This window comes from Mus pahari, chromosome 2 (genome assembly GCF_900095145.1).
Source record: "Mus pahari chromosome 2, PAHARI_EIJ_v1.1, whole genome shotgun sequence".
NCBI lineage: Eukaryota > Metazoa > Chordata > Mammalia > Rodentia > Muridae > Mus > Mus pahari.
This window is the reverse complement of record NC_034591.1, coordinates 142757277-142770845: the sequence shown is the minus strand read 5'-3', so window position 1 is coordinate 142770845 and position 13569 is coordinate 142757277. Positions and strand designations below refer to the sequence as shown.

The 13569-nt window shown below is 48.7% G+C and overlaps 1 protein-coding gene across 1 annotated transcript in view; it reads left to right on the top strand.

Annotated features, from left to right (window-relative positions):
* Positions 1-12634, top strand: part of Prmt8 (protein arginine methyltransferase 8) — a 79433-nt gene extending 66799 nt beyond the window's left edge. Inside the window, exons 8-10 of the mRNA XM_021190501.2 lie at positions 3847-3997; positions 10873-10994; positions 11687-12634. Of these exons, the coding sequence (XP_021046160.1) occupies positions 3847-3997; positions 10873-10994; positions 11687-11770 (357 nt within the window). The 3' untranslated portion in view covers positions 11771-12634. The remainder of the gene's footprint in view (positions 1-3846; positions 3998-10872; positions 10995-11686) is intronic.
* Positions 12635-13569: the final 935 nt, after the last annotated feature.

Sequence of the window (13569 nt, the reverse complement as noted above, 5' to 3'; positions counted from 1 at the left end):
CTCTCTCTCTCTCTCTCTCTCTCTCTCTCTCTCTCTCTCTGCAGCAGTATCTCACTGAGCCTTCTGGGAAAACACTTGCCCTTCTTCACACACTTAATTGCTGTTTTCATAGCTATTAACACTGCTGAGTGTGACACTTTATTATAATTAAGACTCTGTTTTGACCAGACTTCTGCCTGGAGACATCTATTTGTGACATTATTGAGAGGTGGGGTAACAGAGGCCAAGAGTTCTTCTGAAGCTTATTCCCTGAAGATCCCTCTGCTATCTGGGGTTGCCTGAGGCCAAGGCAGTGAATTTTCTTGAGGTCTCAAGGGTACAAACTCGAGACAAAGAACCCTTTCAGCAATAGCGCTAGGGCTCTGGGGCATCAGTGGGGACAACTGTGGCTGAGCTGTGGAACAGGACATGCACCTGAGCCCTGGGCCTTTGTATCCCAAAGAGGAGCTTAGTCTGATCTAACTCCCACAGATGGGACCCATCTGCCTCTGCTATTGTCTCTATAATACACAGCTTCATTGCCCTTTGCCTGGAAGCCTTTTGTTCCCTCAGAGGCCCCCATTAAGATGCAAATGTCTCCAGGACCCATGGAACACTGTCAACTAACACAAGATGTGACAGCTGACATTTGGTTGATGGATGGTCAGAAAGACTGTCTGGAGATGGGATTTCTGCTAGATGGTTTATGTACACGGTGTGTGTGTGTGTGTGTGTGTGTGTGTGTGTGTGTGTGTGTGTGTGTGTAAAACCATGAACCAAGCTTGTTGCTCACTACTGGAAAGGCTAATAGTGCCAGAATAAGTTGTTAGGGCAAGGAAAAAAAAAATCCCAAATACCAGCAGGATCATCTTGCCTTGGGTTTGCAGGCTGATATAAGAAACACAGGGCATTTGAGGTGAGTGGAATTCAGGACATAAATCACTAGTGGCCTTCTCTGATGTGTGGACTGCTGTTCACTGTGGTCACTGGCTGTTTTAGGTTCTGTAAACCTAAAGTAAAATTACTGATTAGAAAGTCACTGCCAGGTGTGATGGGAGACACCTGTAATTCCAGCACTTGGGAGGTAGAGACAAGAGATCAGGGTTCAAGGCCAGCCTCATCTATTTAGTGAGTTGGAGACCAGCTTGGTCTATGTGAGACCCTGTCTTCAAAACAAAAACCAAACCAAAGATAGGGAATCTATGACTCCTGTTTTTTTGAAATTCTTTTTTCCAGGAGAAGTTAATCCTGCAACTATAATTATAACGTAGAAAGCACTGTTTTCCCCAAAGAATGGGAAAGAGAGCAAAGGGACTACTTTGCTGGAAGCCCCTTGGGGGTAGAGAAAGACACCTTACCTGGATGGCCAGAGACAGGTATCAGACTTGATAGTGAAATGCAATTTTTGCACAGTAGGGTGGCTTCATCCAGAGTGTCACTTATAGCAAAGCCCATGTGAAACCAGTAACACGTTTGATCGCTGCATAGCTTCCCAAATTAATGGTTTTAGAATCACCTAGAGGGTGTGGAGGTAGACGCTTATGTAAGTTCTCCCTAACTAATGAATGTATATGGGTTTATGTGTCTGGATGTGTATACCTGTGTGTGTGCATACCGGTGTGTATGTGTGTGCACATGTGTTTATGTGCACAGTGACACACAGAAAAGTGATAGGTGGGGAGATTTACAAGTCTGTGTGTAAGTCAGAGGGAGCCACTGAAGGGTCTAGACCAGGAGTGGCACTTTGAGTGAGTGAGTGATTGTGAAAGAAAGGCCAGGAAGGAAGGAAAGGCTCTAGGCATGGAGACCTGCTCTGGGAGGATGGTGAGCCTACGCCTTTTGGTGCTCAATTATATACCAAGGACATACAAGACAATCAGGTATAGCTTCTGTCCCCAGGAGTGGCAGGAGTTGAGGATGGAGGTGCCGAGGCCCCAGCATAAGAGCCAGAAGCCAATCCAGGCTGGTAGCTAAGGATCAAAAAAGAAAGATGCAGGGACCTTGAGAGGACCTGGAAGAGAAGGAGGCAGAAAGGCACCAAGTGCGTATGCACATCCCCTCAATCACTGCTCAGTCCCCACCCCCCAGGCAGTGTCTTGAGCTCTGGAGCTACTGGGGACTTGCGGACGAGGCTTGGAGGGGTGGAGAGCACTGAGACAGACACTTTCCCTGAAGAAGTGTCTTTCCCTTGAACAACCTCCTCAACCCCCCTGCACTCCTAGGCTGGGTCTCTGCCAAGGGGAGGGGGTGGGGATCAGACTTGAATGCAGACAGAACCCTGCAGCACTGCGAGTCCCTGCAGGAGGGTGAAGAGTCTGATGTGGTCAACATTACACGTTGGAAACCTTAGGCTGATGAGGGGCTGGATATCACAAGAGAAACAAACAGGAAGCTGGGAGTGCATTACACTTGGAGAAGGTTAAAGGGTCCATGTCAGCTGGAGTGGACACCCAATGTGCCCTGTGGGTGGAACTCAGAAAACAGGTCTGGGATCTTGCCACCACTTCTAAAAATGCTTGCATGTGGGCTGCGCCGTACAGTATACACAGAGGGTCAGCATCACTGTGCCGTCAGTAAGGTCAAGATAGTGCTCATCATGAATAGGAAATTTTACACCATCTACGGTGGCCCCTCTGACCCAAGATTCACCCTTCTGTTACTTCCTATTTTCCATCTATGCAGTTTCTACCTCATGGGAGGCTCCACCTGACCCTGCATCCCAGCTTCTTGCTGCCAACTACTGGAGAGCTTCACTTTCTAATCCGGCATCTGCCCGCTTTCCAGTCAATCTGAGAGAGCACGTCCCCTTCCCCAAGGGTAGAGAGACCCTTTACCCAATGTTGCTTTGTCTCTTCATGGATCTTGTTGCTGGGCCTCTGGAATACTGTCTGGAGTCACCAGGCACACAGGTGTCTGGGTGTCTTCTCCAGAGTCCCCCAGAGAGTGCTTCTTGCTACACACCCCACCATGAGGGAAGCTCTTCTTTGAGTCTCACCAGCCTCTGTCTCTATGCTTCTTAAGCCCCCGGTAGGATTTCCTGTCTCAGGACAGCCAATGATCAGCAGGTCTATCAGCATCCTTCCAACACAGAGGAACAGCACACGGGAACAACCACTATGCTTGCTTTCTGCGCGACATCGATTTTCAGTCACTTTCCAGCTGAACGTGTGAGAATTATTAGTTCTTTGTGTTCTGCTTTCCCCGGTCCAAACTGAGACTTCTCACCTCGTGTTTTCCCTTCTTATTTATTTTTTAAACCCATTCAGACTTATTATAAATGGTCAGTGGAACTTTCTTCAGCCCGTTTAGACTTCGCTCCTGAGGCAACACTTAGTGTTCTTGACTTGAAGAACTTGAACACACACACACACACACACACACACACACACACACACAGTGGTGGTGGCTGGTGGCTGAGTCTTCTGATTCCTGGGAGACCTGGGGGCCCTGCTGTTTTGATTCTTGCCCCCTCCAGGTAATAAAGATGCTGACCATGGGGGCTCCACACTTTGTGAATGACTGGAAGAAGGTGGCAATGCTCGATTGGAAGCCACTCCAACTTGCTTTGGTGACATGGTCTCCTAAATCACTCTTGTCTCAGTCTTCAGCCTCCGTGGTTTCCTCCCCCAGCATGCGTTCCTTCCTGGTTCACTTCTGCTCGGATGTGGATTCAGTTTCATTTGCACCATTCTCCTCTAGAGTCCTCCACCTTAGGAAAAGATAGAGGAGATAGTTGGAAGGGTGGTGGGTGTGCCTGGAAGTCACCCCAAAGTAGTGGCTAATCAAGTTTCTCTAGGGGTTGAGGCTACCGGGCCCCGGTGTGGCAGAAGTTTTAAGCCTCCGGCTTCTTTCTCCTCTGGGCTGCAGGAAGTGGACATTTACACTGTGAAGACGGAAGAGCTGTCCTTCACGTCTGCCTTCTGCCTGCAGATACAGCGCAACGACTATGTCCATGCCCTCGTCACCTATTTTAATATTGAATTTACCAAGTGCCACAAGAAAATGGGTTTTTCTACAGGTGAGCTCGCGACTGGATTTCTAGAACTTTCACTCTGTGCTTCCTTGTTCGTGGTGTCTCTTCACAGCAACTAAGACTCATGATAACCCACAGATCCATTCACCCATAAATAGGTTTGCTTATTCATGAGGATAGAAACTGAGACCAATTACCCTCCTCCCAAAGATTTCAACTCTCAACATCAATACACTCACTGAAGCCCACATTTCCAACACATGAGCTTTGGCAGGCACATTCAAACCATGTCCTCTGCCTAGTCTGCCTTGAGAGGTGCCTCACAGCCTTTGGGCATGGCAGGGGAGGGCTCCATGATTTGGCCCTAGCCCTCCAGTGGGTGCTTGGACTTCTCCTTGCTGGGCATGACCAAGCTCTTTCCCATCACTTCCACACACAAGACGGCCACCCTGAGCTTGCTCCCATGCCTTAGGCTCAGGGGATTTCATCGCCAGGCCATTGCTTCTGCATGATCATTTGGGAAGTGACCCAGCAATAAGAGGATCCTTTATCAAAGGGAACTCCTTACCCCTTTGTTTCTGTGGTAGTCTACTTGAGTTGCCAGGACGAAGGTCCACAGGTTGAGTGCCCTCTAAGTGAGTTTCTAGAAACTGTGAGTGTGTACTCAGGGGCTGAGTGGGTGTGCTAGTGTCAGAGAGAATGTTCTACCATATGCAATTATTTATTTCTTAGATATGTGGATACGTGGGGATGGAGATTCTTTTAGTTTTGTTTTGTTTTGTTTTTTAACCTGTGGACAGGAGGCAGAAGACTCTGGGTATCCAATATCTGGCCAGATGTGGTGGTGCACACCTTTAATTCCAGAACTTGGAAGGCAGAAGCAGGTGGATCTCTATGAGTTTGAGGTTAGCCTTGTCTACATAGTGCATTCCAGGCCTGCCATAGATTTGTAGTGAGACCCTGTCTCAAAACACGCACGCACGTGCACACACACACACATACACACACACACACACACACACACACACACACACACACACACAAAACATCCTGTCAAAGTACAGAAAGTCTTGCTTTGGATACAGTGTTTTCTTTGACTACCAAGACTAGGGTCTCCTGGGCTCTATCATCTGGACCAGGACTGGTACTCTTCTTGCCTTTGGAAAAACTAGAGATCTCGGCCATTGTTGAGGGCTACCCCCCTTCAAGAACCAGGAGGTGAGCTGAGTTCTTTTTCCCCTTGGGCAGGAACAGCCTGGAGATTCTGCTTTAACTTGAAGGACAAAAAGACTCAGTATAGTAATGGACAGGGAGAGTGGGTACGGAGGGTTGGTAGTGAGACAGCCATAGCACTTAGCTTTATCTCTCCCATCTTCAGATGATGTTAGATCCAAGAGTATACCCTGGGGGTGATGAGCCAGTGGGGGCACTCTGGGAAAAACTTTAGGTCTTAGTAAGGCTTCTCTGTCTATTGGACTCTGTCTACAGGTGATTCCCCGGCTCCGTGGTGGCAGGGTGACATTCTCATGGCCCCATGAGCAGGAGATTTGGTTAAAGCTCAGACTCAAAACTGTTGCCTCTGGTTCCTTAAAGAAGGTGAGGGCTTGAAGTGTCTAGCCCCAAGCTCAGTCTACTCTGTCTGCTGACTATCCACCCCCACGACCCCTGCCTTTGAGGTCGTATCAAGCCGTAATCACTCTTGTTTTTGCAGAACTGCATAAAGCTGGGCTGAGGAAGGATGCTTGTAGTCCTACAAGTCTCTGATTCCTGTGTCTTGTACAGTGACTTGCAACGTGTAGTCTGTGGACCATAGCCCCAGCATCACTCCTATCTAGGAAGGCATCTCCCTAGATCATCAATTCAGAAACTCTGCACACGGCCCAGTTATCTGTACCTTGGCAAAACCTCCAGGTGGCCATGATTCCTACTTGAGTCTGAGAAGCTCTGCTCTCCTGCAAGTCCATCTTGAACAAGGCAGTTGAGAGTTGAGCTGAGCCCAATTCCCCTCTGGTAGGCCAAGCCTGTCTCTTCAGCAAGGCATGCCCTCTGGACTCACCAAGTCTTCATACCTCTTGTAAACGGCGATCCTGCTGTTTGAGAGCTAGAGGAAACAGTGTGGTCAGTTCGTCTCTTGGTCTTCTTGGGAGGTTAGCACCAGTTTTGTTTCTAGTGTGTCAATGACTTCTTTACTAGACCCTGTGGACTTGGCAGTGGACTTTACTCAGACTTTGCAGTCTCCCCCTGGCACAGGGATTTCTTTTGGTTTTTAGGATCACGGGTGCACACAAGTTGATCAATCCCAATGTTTGTTTCAAGATAGTCCATCACAATTGGACCACCCATGCACGACTCACTTTTGGCTTATTTGTTTATTAATATAATGAGTAGTCATGAACCCCCCACCTAACTCAATAACTAGGATGGAGATGAATTATTAACTAGGATGGAACTAAATTATTAACTATAATGCAAAGAGTAGCTAGAAATAAATTTATTATTATTTCTGTTGGAATGTAAGTGCCCGAGTTGTTGAGCAAACTTAATTAAAATATAAATATCAGCTAAAATGGATAATGAATAAATGATATATGGCTATATTTATAATTAATAAATGTAAATAAACTAATTCATACTCACAGAAGAACTCCCTGCAAACCCACCTCAGAACTTAGTGGCTTCGATGCTATCAGTATCTCTCCTTTTTTTTTTCAAAATCTAAATGTCCCACTTCTACTCATCCAACCGATAAAGCTTCCAGATGAACATTATCCTAAATTATGTGTTCCTGTGTCCTGGCTGTGGTATAAAGACTTTTAACACAATCATGCATGTGTGAAACCAAGATATTGGTTGTGGGAGTTTGTGGACTCGTTCATCCCTCCCTGGCAAGCACCCCTCCCTGATGATTCCCCACTGAGTTTTCCATGTTAGACTCAGTGCAGCCAGCTCTGGGGGGACCCACTCAAAACAGCAAATCACATACTGTGTAGCTCGAAAATGATGCCCGCTAATGGTTCTGGCTGCTTTACAGCACCAGGCAGAAGCTATCTCACACAGGCAGAAGCACCCATGGCTCCAGGCTCTGCCAGCCAGGAACACAGCTGTCCCTGTCCCCTTGAACTCCTACTATGTGGCTGTGGGAGGAGATTTGGTGCTGCCCTGCAGTCCAGGAAGGCTGTGGGGTGGGTGGAAGCAGTGGCCCTAAAAGAAGCTGACTTCAAACATTAGTTTTTCCACGGTAGGATTATCAGCGCCAGAAATGACCTTGAGCTGGAGACTTTGTGGGTCCTTGGGCAGCTTCTCCCAGATTTACCACCCTGTGGCACTGTGTCATTTTCCAGCTCAAAGCAGCCTCTGAGTACACAGTCTTTAATTTCCAGAATGTTCACTAGACAATGCAGCTCTAAATGCACAGCTAGAACAATTATTATATCCTACAAAGAAATACCAATCACTTGGCCACTAGGAAGTGAAACAGGAAGCACGCCTCTCTTCCTGAACATACAGGAGGAAGCCCTTAGGAGTGGCTACTCTTGCTGGCTCTCAGGATTCCCTGTTGTCTCTCCTTACCCAAGACCAGAGCTCCCAAAGCTCTGCTTGCACTGTCCAATACTTAAGGTCTTCTAAGGGTCTAGGATCTTCAGGAAGGATAGGGGTGGGCATGCAAAGCTGTGGTCACCTTGCACATTGTTGGACAAATTCAGAGCTACGCCTGGCATATAACTGACATCCAAAGGCCTTTGAACGCCTGTTCTCATATTTGCAGTACTGCAGATGGCATTCATCATGTTCACCCCAAAAGGCAGAGTGGAAGTCCTCAGTAATCTACAAGCAGAGTGGCTGGGCTGACACCCAGAATCTTCCCAAGCGGAACTCGTCCTCATAATGACTCAAAGCTGTGCCATCCTGGGTTATGGGTTTGGGCTGGGGAGGGAGGAAAGCTTAATCACCAATAAAGAGAGCTAGAGAAGTTGTGCATAGCCTCACCCTCACGGTACAACACGAGTGCCTCCCCGCATACTGCAGCATCCCCCATAGAACCTGCATGTTCTAGAGCACCAGAGTCAGACACCAGTGTGTCTTTGCAGGCGTCCCTCCGTGTATGGATGGACACTTGAGCGCCAGTTCCTGTGATATCACACCACCAGCTGCCATGGCTTAGCGGGTCCCTAATGTGGTTTTGTTATAGCTAATAGGTTGTAAGTGGGGTGTCCCTATGATTCAGCTTTCAATTAGGGATTCTTTGGCAAGCAAAGGGGAGCTTTAGGGATGACTGTGCTCCATGAACAGACAGGAACCACGTCTGCAGGCACAGAGGGATATCTGGTCCCTCTTCACTATCTCAAATATCATGCCATACGTCTACAAATGATGGAGACAGGATGGTCTGTCTGCTCTACGCATCCCACACTCCCGGTCTTTACTGTACTAACACAGGAGCATAGGGAGGAGGTTTGCTTATCCCTCCTGCTGAGGGGGCTTCCAGCACACCAGCTGACTCCTGGCGGCACAGGAGTTTCAGGGTCAGAGTAACCTGTGGCAAGGAAGACTCTAGGACCAAGTCCTTTTGTTCTTCCCACAATATCTATCTACCTGGAAAAATGCAAAAGAAGACAGCCATTTTAGCTATAGGGGCAGGTATTCTGTCTTGCCATATCTGTCCCCTGTGTGTCCCACCTTCCCTGAATTACTGACTTAAAAATGCAAAGTGGATCTAGGAGCTCTAGGAATGACTGTACTGCATGAACAGACAGGAACCATGTTCACAGGCAGAAAGGGATATATGGTCACTCTTCATGGCTCTTTTACCCATACAAGACCACAGGGGATAAATATCAGGCCATAAATCTACAAATGATAGAGATAGGATGCAAGCGTTTAAATTCTTCTGTTTCTATGGAACACAGTGGAAAACTCAGAAGAGAAACCCTGAGACAAACTGTGGCCACCGTTTCCACTATGAAAATGACATGTTTGGGGAGGTTCTTAATCTTTTGAAACAACGTTTCTTCCACCCAGGGATGGCATGCATGCTTTGGGGCCACTCACTGGAGGCAGACTGGCCTCGCTGGCCAGCAGATCTAAGCCAGGGAAGCCGGAAGGTTTCTTATTGGATGAGAGAGGAGGCAGTTGGACTCCCCTTCACTGAAGGTCTTTAGGAACAGGAGAGACACCTGCCTGAGTGGGCGGAGGTGGGGATGGGGGCGAGGATGCTGTCAGTCACACTCCCTGCGTTCTCTACTCAGAGCCAGAACTTGTCTTTTGACAGTTTATTTAGAGGTAATTGGCAGCAGGCGCGCTGAGCGCAGGTGGTCTGCCATCAGCAGCACAGGCCTGCAAGGCTGGGTGCTAGGTGGGCTTGAGGCCCAAGCCTCTGCAAGGCACGAGCTGTGTGTGGTATCACGTTCCCCCCCCCCCCCCAGATGCTCTGTCCTGTGACCTTGAGTTTTCATTGATTCCCAGATGCACACACTGGAGGCTGCTGTAGCCTCTCTCTGACCACTGACATTTGATCAAGCCAGCTCATTGCAAACAACAAGGGGGCGGGGGAGGCCTCTTTGCTGTCATTAAAATAGATCTTGGGGTTTTTGAAAGATCTCTGAGGTCACCCGGTCTGACTTGACGCATGACAGTTGAATTTATTTTCAGTGGTGTCCTCAACACCTGGGAAGGAGCCAGTAACTCAGTTCCTACGACTGTGAGGCAGCTCCAGTTCTTCCTGCACTTGCACTTCTGGGTCCTAGTAATTCCCAATGCCATGTGTAAGGCACATATAAATCTCCCGTGCAAGTCTCTGATGTGCCTGAAGGGCACCCCTGTCCTTCCCTGTTACTGTTCCTCTTGGTTTTAAGCAAGAAGGAGAGTCCACTGGGGGAAGACAAAGGTCTAAGCCAAGAGGAGTTCACTATAGAGTGAGGCTTCTGCAGCCCACAGGTTTCAGTTGAGCATCTTTGGGCACATCATGCATCATAGGATGCTGAGCTTTGAGCTCTTGACACTGTCCACTCGCCACTAGACTCCCTGCTTCTAGATTGAATGTGGTGAGAGCTAAGCAGTGCCAAGCAAGGCTGGCCTGGCCCCACTCTCTAGGAGCCTACAGAGGATGTAAATGATTGAGAGGGAGACGTTTACTCTGAAGCTGACCAGACATTGTGATGATGTTAATTCTGGATGCCCTTGGAGCATTGGATTTAGGTTAGAGTGGTCCAGGAAGGCTGGCCTTGAAGGAAGAGGATGTTGTGAGTAGGAAAGGAAGAATGCTCTGGAGGCAGTCACTGCCCGAGAAAAGGGCTGCATCCCAGGACACAGGATGCTCCCAGTTAGCTGGAGACTACATGGAATTCAGTAATAAATACCGCAGAGGTGCACACATCATAATGGCCTTGAATTATGCAGGAGTAAGATTTTCACCATCCCCATTTCGTTCTGGTACTGTTGGGAAGGCAGGACTGGAATCCTACATCAGGACTGGATCAAGGTGCTGGGTACCGCACAGGGCAGGCTCACAGGCAAGGGAAGCTATCTGAAGGAGGGAGGGGTAAGAAAGAGAGTGTCAGTAAAGCTGGGAAACTGGCTGAGCTGTGGAGTTGGCACCAATGATGTTGTAAGTCTAAAATGATGGAGACAGGATGATCACCAGTTCTGTCTGTCGGGCTAGGGCTGGGGTGGGAGGTCGGGCATTGGGCTGAGCCAGGAGTTCTGGGTCTTGGACCTGGCCCCTTGAGTGTGGGGATGTGGGCAGAAATCAGAGGCCTATAGAAAGCTCAGGACCTGTGTAGGTCCCTCCCTGGCTTCAACTGACTCTTGTTCATCTCTGACACCTCTCTCTCTCTCTCTCTCTCTCTCTCTCTCTCTCTCTCTCTCTCTCTCTCTCTCTCTCTCTCTCTCTCTCTCTCTCTCTCTCTCTCTTCCATCTCCAGCCCCTGATGCCCCCTACACCCACTGGAAGCAGACTGTCTTCTACCTTGAAGACTACCTCACTGTCCGGAGAGGGGAGGAAATCTACGGGACCATATCCATGAAGCCAAATGCCAAAAATGTGGTGAGTCTGGGAATGCCCGCATAGCCAGGGCCAAGCGAGACAGCTGACTCTTGGGGTGTTCTCAGAAGTCACCCACCTAGTCCCTGTGTACAAATGGACAAACTTCTAGGGGAGGCAGACAGCAGCTGTGTTTGCAGGTGACCAGGCCCAATTGGGTGACCTCGACTTTGACTCTTCCAAACGCCAGTGGCTAGAGGCTTCCCAGACTCTGACCTCAACCTTGAGGATGGCTCCTAGGAGCTCCCAGGAGAGCCTTTGAGAATGGATGTTGTCTAGATGGGTTCTGCTTCATTTAGGGTGAGCTGAGCCAGGAAAAGCAAGTGTCTGGTTTATTTCTCCAGCTGGCCTGGTGGGACCTTTCTGAGATGCCCCTGAATCTGCACAGATGCTGAAGGTCTGCAGGGTGGTTGAGGGTAATATCAAGGAAGATCCACCGACCTCAGTTACTGCCTGGATAAAAGCCCAGGACTGCTTTCATGTGAGGACAAGAAGGCTTAAGTTAGCTGTCAAAGCCCTTTCTGTGAGGATAATGGGCCACCAGAGTGGTTTCCTGAGGACTGGTCTTGGAATCCCCTTAGCTGGAATTCCCCATGGCTACCTATCCCCATGGCACCATGAGAAGTTCTGTGCCTGGGAAGAGCTACAATCTCCTACCCAGACTCATTCTGTGACCCTTTGCTCTTTCCTCACAGCGAGACCTCGATTTCACAGTAGACTTGGATTTTAAGGGACAGCTGTGTGAAACATCTGTATCTAATGACTACAAAATGCGTTAGCACACTTGGGAAGCCGCGGAGAGTGAGCAAGAAGAGGCACACACTTCAGTCTGCCATGATGCCCCAAGGAATACTGTTAGGAGGACCACACTAGACCACCAGAGCTTTCCACTCTGCCTTGAAGATTGGCGAACTTGTCCAGGGCTCTCCTGGGCCCTGCCCTCACAGGGAGCCTCCTGCTCCTCTGCTCTTCCCCTGGAGCCCTTCACAAAGGCTTTGTTGTTGCCTTCCGGGCTGGGGCTGGGGCTCTGAGGATGGAAGTATACCCATGTGCCCCCATTGTTCCCCTAAACTGACTCTCTGGATCTTCCAAGTTTTGCATGCTGCAGACATCTAGGACAGGTTACTTCTGCTAGAACCTGGAGACATAGTGTCTTTGATAGCATAAGCCAGATTTTCTGTCTGTGTGGTGGTGTGTGTGAGTGTGTATGCATGTGGTGAGTGTGTGTGTGTGTGTGTGTGTGTGTGTGTGTGTGTGTGTGTACAGCATATATATTAATTTACTTACCCACAAACATCTGTATATGCATGCATATACAACTAAGTGGGTATAATTGGATGTTCATTCTGAGGGTGTGTGTGCTTGTGTGTGTGCTTGTGTGTGTGTGTGTGTGTGTGTGTGTGTGTGTGTATTGAGTATGTGTGCCTAGAATCTATATTACTCTCAGAGGAGGTTCTGTTGCTTTTGAATAGGAATTTGTTTCGTGATTAGTTTTCCCCATCCTGATCCCATAACAGATGTTACACAGCTATGAAACATTCTGTGGACTAGCTCTGGTCTTGTTCTGACTAGACTGTGGCTCTGAATCCTGAGCACAGTACCACGGGCTCTGTGGGCGCTCAATAAACACACATGAGAAAGAAGCAATGGGTACCTGTTTCTTCCCCTGATGCTCTAGAGGGTAAGGGCGGGTGGAGGGGGAGGGTGGGTAGTAAGAGGCCACAGTAGGACAGAAAATCATGGAGCATAGCTCCTACTAGTGTTTATATTTGTTCACTGGAAGTCCATTCCATGGAAGGAGCATCTGATGAGTCTCCTAGCCTGAACACACCTTTCTGTAGATACCTATGTCCTGCCCTGAGGAGACCAGAGGGTCCTGGAGCTGTGGAGTTGAGGGTGCTGGGAGGGGGGGATAGAAAGTGACCAACGGTGCTATTCATGTGGCCTGGAAGCCCTGTGTAGTCTGAAGACCTACAGAGAAGCTTCAGGCCTGCCCTGTTGTATGGAAACAGTATCTCCACAAGATAGAAAGATGTGCTTTGTTAGACTTGGTAGAGTGCTTGGTCTTTGTTTCTAGGTTATTCTTTGGCCTCTAAAGTGTTAGTCTCACCTTTGTAGTCTCCCATAGGAGAGACATTCCCAGTGTTGAGGAGCAAAGGGGCTCATTGAAAGATGGAGTCCATTGTGGATTGGTGGCGCCCAGGAGATGCAGAGGGGGAGCCTTGGCTATGAGGGGAGAGGCATGCCAGTGAAGAATTGCTTCAGGTAGGACTGTCTGAATAGAATGGGTTATAGGAGGTGGTGACAGGGGCCACATATCCCAGCATGGCCTGACTCTATGAGAGGCTCCCATAGCCTTCTCCAGAACCCCAGCCTCCGGGCTCTTGAGCACCCTGCTAGAGGGATTTTAATACTTTTCTCTGATAAAGGCCAGCCCAAAGGCTATCTATCCTAGACTGGAAGGAGCCTGCATAAATTCTCTGTCTCATAAAGTCTCTGCATGGAGAGTCCTTGATTAAAGACAAGCAACCCAACGGTAGCATCTCTTTCATTTCTAGAACGCCGTCAGGAAGCTTGT